This window comes from Chanos chanos, chromosome 3, assembly GCF_902362185.1.
Source record: "Chanos chanos chromosome 3, fChaCha1.1, whole genome shotgun sequence".
Classification (NCBI taxonomy): domain Eukaryota; kingdom Metazoa; phylum Chordata; class Actinopteri; order Gonorynchiformes; family Chanidae; genus Chanos; species Chanos chanos.
Window position 1 is genome coordinate 57,000,548 of NC_044497.1, and position 7,778 is coordinate 57,008,325.

The window sequence follows — 7,778 nt, forward strand, 5'->3', positions numbered from 1 at the left end:
TGCTGCGTCTCTGTCCGGGTTCGGCTGCACCTGACAGTTTCCTGTTTGAATGAGGTCTACATTTGGGATGCTCAGGTAAGCTATGCTTCGCTTGGATTCCACTGAAAAGTGAATTCGACCTAGTGGGTCTCATTCAGCTAAAGCAACAGTTTTATCGGACAAAATCCGGAGTCCAGATGCGCACTTCTAACATCTCTCTATGTTCCATCTTCGAAGTTGCGTGGAACATTTGTCTATTTCATTGTGCAAGATCTGTTTCGTCTGTGTATGATTGGGGATTCAATGAATCTGTCATAATGTCTAGCAGATAGCGTAGTTTTCAGAGGCTGCGCTTTATTGTAGAGTTTAAAATGTTGTCCATGTCTCCGGTATGGTATTTACATTCGCGTTAACTGTAGTGGAGACGAGCTCAATTGGCAATTTAGGGGGGGGGGGGGCTGACGGACACGTGACATAAAGTTTAATTACAGTGTCTTGCGCAATAAGTAAATTGTATTTACGTGGGCATAAAGGTATCGACAACCTTGGTTGCTGTTTTATAACGCTGGTATGTAAGAAGTCATTATTATTTTCCTGATTTCACGTCTTCACCGTGGGGACTCGAGATACCCAGTCTGGGGACAGTTTACAATTAATTATCCCCAGGTTTATAATGAACTGAAAACTATCATTCGGTAAAATTCAATAACAACAAGAATCTGTTTCTTTGTGTAAAATGACATCATGTTGAATATATTCAATATGACATTTTTCTTCATTATGATGTAACGCACGAGATAATTAATATGTAATAAAATTACTGGCAATAGCGGGAAAATGCCATACGACCATTTAGGATCAGGAGTTATCCCACCAAGGACACATTCCTGTTGTTATTCGGAGGCGAACTCACTAGGCTTGTAATCATTTTAACCTTAACACTCTTCCTACGTGCTGTGATATAAAGTTTATTGCAGTTCAACAGTCTCATAACCGCAATTAAGTGTTGTTCATACAATGCATAGATCTTCCCATTCGTGTGTCTCGCTCCTCTCCGCTCTCTCTCTCTCTCGCTCTCTCTCTCTCTCTCTCGCTCGCTTTTTTCTTATAAACCCTCTTTAGAGTTAAAGAATGGAAATTACATCGCAGTCCACTTGACTTCACCACAAGAAAAATCAATAGTAAGATACTAGCTGTGCAGGGGAGAAGTAATCACTTTTCCTCAGAGGAACACAGTCGCGCGTCAGTCCCCGTGGCGTGTTTGCCAGGGCTTTGATTGATGATATTAACTTTGACAAACGAGTCTCGGGACCTATGTGCTGCTCTAAGATCCATGTAGCAAATATCTCTGCCTTCCAGCTCCATGATTTTTACGGAGGAGAACATATTTCAAAGGCCTTTTTTTTCGTCGCAGCCCCCACATTTTTCTTTATTCGCTCTGCGTGACCCCGTTTTCGCTGTATTTCGTGGGATTCTGAATGGTAATCGTTCAGAGATGGGCTTTCATTGGAAAAGCTGGCACACTGTGCCGCTGTATGCACCATGTTACGAACCACAACCATATGAATCTTCCAACCAAAATATATCTTATGGGCAACGGCAGACACTATGTGCTATCTCTAAGACAAACACACCCTTTATTCATTTAGACTGATCAGATTGCATCGTTAAATAAAGCGTCGCGCATTCGTTATCTGATCAGTTTGCTCTTACTCATTATTGACTGGTTGCACTGTTGAGATCTTAACTCTAAGTGTCCTGTCCATGTTCCGAGGTAGCGACGCGGCAAAGAGCGGCTTAGCGGCTATTGATTTACAGTTTTAGAACAATTTGATTGGGGCATGTAAATTTCAGCCAAACATCTGGACATCATATCAGTGAGAACAGACAATCACATGTTCACTTATGATGAGGAGCTTTAAGTTTTCGATATCTTTTTACTTTGAGTCCTGTATCTACCCAATACATGCCTGAACTTTCACTTAGAAAAACCAACCAAACAAACAAACAAAAAAAAAAAGCAGAAGATTTGTCCTGACTCTTCTGACTCCTGTCTCAGTGGTTTAGAGACAGACACGCTACAAGCTACGAAAGGAATATGTTATGAGGGTGCAGACGTTGTAGAATCACACAATCACTCAGTCTCGTGAGCAAGAGAGGGTCAAACAGGCCTGTTTTGTTGTGTCACATTGTGGTCTGTGTGATGCACAAGCCACAAATACAAAACAACGGTTGTTCAGATGCCAGGGTTATTATAGCTTTGAAATTTTCATTCGTTTTTGTTTTCATTTAGTCTCTCAGTCTGGTTTTAGATTTCAGTTTAGTGTTTAGTTAGTTTTACGAGTGCATAAGTAGTTTTGTTTTTATTTTTATTTTGAGGAATTGACTAGTTTTAGTTTAGTTTTGAATTAGTTTTAGTGTTAGTTTTAGTTTTTCAGGTATAATGAGGAGAGATATATGATTTATAGAAGCAGAAAAAGAAATAATAAAGAGAATGAAACGAGATGAGAAGGAAAGCGAAGCTGATTTTACCTGTAATTCTGTTTCGTTTTCGTTTGTGTTGCATTGTTCATTTTAGTTTTTATTTAGTTTTCGTCTTTTTGAAAACTGTCCTTTTTATCTTTATTTCAGTCAGCCAAATTATTTTTTCACTGGCAGTTTTAGTTTTAGTCTTAGCTCTCGTTAACTATGATGGAAAGTCTTAGTTCTCGTTAACTATGATGGAAAAAGGTACAGATGACATATTGTATAAAAAAAAAACTGTTTCCAGGTGTTTAAAGTGATCTGCCACTCTGTGGACTGTAGGGAAGTTATGAAGAAAAGATAGAAATTCCCACAAGTAATGAATTTTACAGATGAAAAAAAATGATTGAGTGTTTATTCTGAATGCAAAATAGTTCAGTCATTGGTTTAGTCTGACTGTGAGATAGTTCAGTCATTGTTGTAGCAGGATTCCTCTCCCTCTTTTCCCATTTTTGGTTGTGGTTAATTTTCCTTCTGACTGTAAACACTGGAGGTGGGGCGTGGAGGTGGGGGTGGGGGGGTGGGGGGGGGGTGTTCTGAGTCAGGGGCCTGTTTGAAGTTACTCTGCCTGAGGAAAAGAGGGAAAGAGTATATTCTTTATGAGATGCAAAACCCCCTTTATTATGATTCACGTTTCAAACTGCTTTGCCCTTGAATTACAAATATGCCCCAAGCACAGAGAGGTTTTACTTTAGATCTGCTCCCCCATCACACACACACACACACACACACACACACACACACTCACACACACACACACACACACACACACACACACACACACACACACTCACACACACACACACACACTCACACACACACACACACACACACACACACACTCACACACACACACACACACACACACACACACACACACACACACACACACACTCACACACACACACACACACACTCACACACACTCACACACACACACACACACACACACACACACACACACACACACACACACACACACACACACACTCACACACACACACACACACACACACTCACACACACACACACACACACACACACACACACACACACACACACACACACTCACACACACACACACACACACACACACACACACACACAGAGAGAGAGTCAAATCTAGAGCAATGAGATGATTTCCCTGGATACCTCCACAGATGGCTGTAAATGTAAGGAGTCTGAAGTTAATGAAATACACAGTTTAGGCTCTTTGAGATGTTGGATGCTCATTTGAGTAGCAAGATTGTGTGTGTATGTGTGTGTGTGAGTGTGTGTGTGTGTGTGATCCTGCATGTTGTTACCAAACATTTTACCTTTAACACTTACTATGAGCACTGTGGATGGTCAGGATGTCACCCCTGGATACGAGAGCTTCATTTGAACCCGTGGAACGAGCTGCTCCCAGGTCTGGGCCAGCAGTGTCTGTCACAGGACCGTCCTCTCATGATTCTGAGGACGGTAATAGTAAGATGTTTGTTGTTGTGAGGCTTCTGTGGTAGTTTTTCACCGTGAATTGTTGCCCCACAGGGGTGAGATGTGCTTTTTGGCCTGGTTCCTGTGATGAGAGACCCTGTCTCTGTCTCTGTCTTTCTCTTTCTTGGTCTCTCTCTCTCTCTCTCTCTCTCTCTCTGTCTCTCTGCATGTGCTGCTCTCCCTGCAGGCGTAGTGACAGATAGTCAGTCTGTCTCTGACACGGAGCCTTGACAGATTTGTCTGTCTTTGTGTCAGTATCAGTACTTTTCCCCTCTCTGCCTCTCGTGCTAAATCCAAATGTCACGGATTTGAACAGCCTGCTGACAGCATGTCACCCTAAGATTATCTCCAAATGTCAGAGAGATGAAATCACCCGGGTTACGGGATCGATGCAGGCAGCCATTTTGTTACACACGAAATGACAGGATAAAGCACGCTGACGCAGTGAAGACTTTACTAACGGACACAAATCAGCCATTCATATCAGAGATTCTCTTCTTTTCTTAAATACAGAATCGTATCATCTCTTTGTCATGTAAATGAGCGAGATAAAAGGTCTGTTGAGTTCTTAGATTCCACAAAGAGGGAGTTTCAGAGTTCGCTGACAAGCCAACTTTAACCAAAAGAATGAGTCCGCCACTGAGCCAAATTCAGCTGCTGAGAATGTTCCGGAACTGTTTTCCTATTGGATAGTTTTCTGGCCAACCCAGCCTTGATAAGGCATTGCATATCCGTTTACGGATTTAAAATGTTTGACCGCAAAATGGGAGACTTAAATCTTCAGTCTGAAGTTTTTTTGCTTTTGAAGCAGAGGTCAGTGCTGCTCTCATTAGCAGGTGAAGCCTGTTTGCTGTGCTGTTCTCTAAGCCACTTAGACCAAACACATCTGCAACATGACGAAATGTACATGTAAACCAGTTCACACTGGCTCAGTTGTCTTTTTGTGAAACATGTTTGTTGGAGAGTAATATCAGTATTAAATATGAATCCTCCTTTCTCTCTCTCTCTCTCTCTCTGAAGATGAGGTCTACAGAGCTGGATCAAGGTCTGTTCACTGACAGTTACTGCAGAGTGTGCAGTGCCCAGTTGATTTCCCAGTCTCAGCGGGTAGCCCACTACGAGGTGAGTAACGCTGCCACACCGCAGACGGTTCCTCTCGGCCCAGTTTAAGTCTAGTCCATTCTCCACATGTCCCGGGGCTCAGAGCGTTCCCTCCACAATGCAGGTTAATTCATTTAACTTCTGATAGTGATGCCTGTTCTGCAGGTGTCCCCTGAGGTACATCAAGGCTGTGCAATTAAACTGTGCAGCAGGATGGTAAGAGGGGCTTTTTTTTTTTTCTTTTTTAAGTTGAATAAATGGGGCACATTTGTGATTCAAAAAAGTGCGGTAAAAGAGAAGTAATTGGGTTTTCAGTTCTTAAGGTGCTTTTTTTCTGGTCGTGTTGGGCTAGTAAATAAAGACTGAATAAACATTGAACCTTTAAATGAAGGAAGGAAGGAAGGCCCAGCTGTCAGACTGAGGCACTGTGATTCAGGTCCCTAATTATACAAAAACTGTTGTACCTGTAATCATTTTCCCCTCTGGGTTTTTTTTTAACTTTCTCTCTCTCTCACCCAGTTTAGTCATTGTCAGTTTGTTTGCATAAGCCCAAAATCAGCCCTGGAGGTCCACAGGCTACCACATGCCCCCTCCAATAGACACAGAGTCACTGACCATAGAGGGCTTCTCAGCTGTAACACATGCAGAGGTTCACGCTACCCTCCCCAGTTTCAGTTCCACACACCAATAATCTGGTGCCCCACCCTGTCATGGGAGACAGCGTTGCAGCAATAGGGATTTGATCCCTTACTGGCTCATGAAGTGTGTCTATGAACACTGTCAGTTGTGCCTGTCTGGGCACCCAGCTAAGTCAGATGTCACTGCAGAGAAAAGCTGCTCACTCACAACCACAGGGTTCTGGGTTCAGATCCACTCTGCCTTTCTTCTGCTTTTGAGCTCGGAGTGGAGAGGACTTGACCAGCCACCGTACCATCTGCTAAATCACGTTCCGTTCTGACTCACAGGAGACAAAGAGAATGTCTTTAAAACCACGCGTGCGGTTATCTGCCAGAACGTTTGGACACATTTTGAATGGCATAGTGCTTTCGTTCGAGAGTCGCGGTGGAGCGAATTTTATTGCGAATGTGTTGGAACGTGTTTTAAAGGAGGCTGTGATTTTTTTTCCTCTGCGCGGCCTTTTGATTGGAGAGAAATCTTCCATGCAGGAGAACTCATTAATCAGAACACACATAAGGGCCTGGTGTGGCAGATCAAACAACTTCACAAATCTCCTTCACCTTTCCCTTTTCCTTTCTGCCCCAGCAGAGGCGCGGGTAAGACAACTCTTTAGAGGAGACCTTATAAAGGGAGGGACACATAGCAGGTAACGAGGCCTCGCTTCGCTTGACGTCATTGGCGCGTGTCCCTCCTCACGCCATCTTGACCGTTTTTTGGCAGTTCAGGAGATTATTGGTCGCCGTTTGTGCGGTTCTCTCCCGGCTCTGTACGCTCTCAGCATGACAGACGGAGAACAAACTGTCATCTGTCCAGCTCAGCCTGATTATGACAGAGGCAGGCGCTGATTCAGACGGGCGTCTGTAGTTGTATCTCCTCATGTCGTGAGCCCTGTGATGAGCAGAGGCACACACACACACACATAATTACTGTGTCAAGCCTGCCTGTCACCGTCTGTGTTCTGACACACCTGGGATACGGCCGTAAGAATGTCAAGGCCGGCGAGGCCTAGTTAGAGTTCAGGACCCAAGATGGTGCTGCAACAACATTGTCTGATTTTGACACGGAATGACGCTGAAGTCATTCGGCATCTTACACTGAAAGAGGTGTATGAAAATCATGGACAGTTTAAAGGGCCTTGATCACACAGAGTGGGACAAAGAACAGTTACCACGGGTCATTTGTGACACTGTAATTTTCTCCATCACTATGGAAACAATGGTGTTGTGATTTTAGTTCACGCTGTTTATGTATCAACACAATTATTTCACTACTCATTTGTGTTGACAGCTTGGTTCAAAAATCACTACACTCACACATACTCACACACACATACTCACACACACACACACACACACACACACACACACACTCACACATACTCACACACACACACACACACACACACACACACACACACACACCCACACACTCTTCCTGATGGTTCCTGCGATTTATTATTGAAAAGAGTTGAATCAAGTGACCTGAATACTGCGCCGGATCAGTGACGTTTAGAAGGTGTTCTTCTCTCAGGTCACCTCCACCAGAACGAGGGAGGTGTGGGCGAAAGGGGGAGGTTTTAGCGGAGGAGGTGAAGAAGCAGTGTGTCCGTGCATTTAATGAGAGGAGCACACTGCCCCACTGGCCAGCGCAGAGACAGGAGACTGACACAGCTATGGACCAGTCGCTCCGTCCTCTTTAAATGAGCACCAGGACTGGCTGTCATTCAGAGCAGCCATGGAAACCATGAGGAGGCAGTGTAAATGACACGTTTTTAATGAGGGGTCTGGCCGTGAATGATGGGCGTGTAGACAGAATCAGGAGAGAAGAAGACAATGGATGAATAAAAAGGTGAAAAGTCAAAGAGAGTCAGCTGGATTCTCTGCTTTACTGTTAGGGATGGACCACGGAAAAGCCAGATACACAGATGAAAGAGACTGAGTCTGTGTGTGAAATACTGTGTGTGAAATTCTTCTGAACCACTGTGGTGTTTATCACATCAGCTCTACTCTATTCTATATCCT

The 7,778-nt window shown here is 43.8% G+C and overlaps 1 protein-coding gene across 1 annotated transcript in view; it reads left to right on the forward strand.

Moving 5' to 3' along the window:
- The window catches only part of zmat4b (zinc finger, matrin-type 4b), a 36,067-nt gene continuing 28,289 nt past the window's right edge, over nucleotides 1-7,778 (forward strand). Inside the window, exons 1-2 of the mRNA XM_030768121.1 lie at nucleotides 1-75; nucleotides 4,999-5,100. Of these exons, the coding sequence (XP_030623981.1) occupies nucleotides 4,999-5,100 (102 nt within the window). The 5' untranslated portion in view covers nucleotides 1-75. The remainder of the gene's footprint in view (nucleotides 76-4,998; nucleotides 5,101-7,778) is intronic.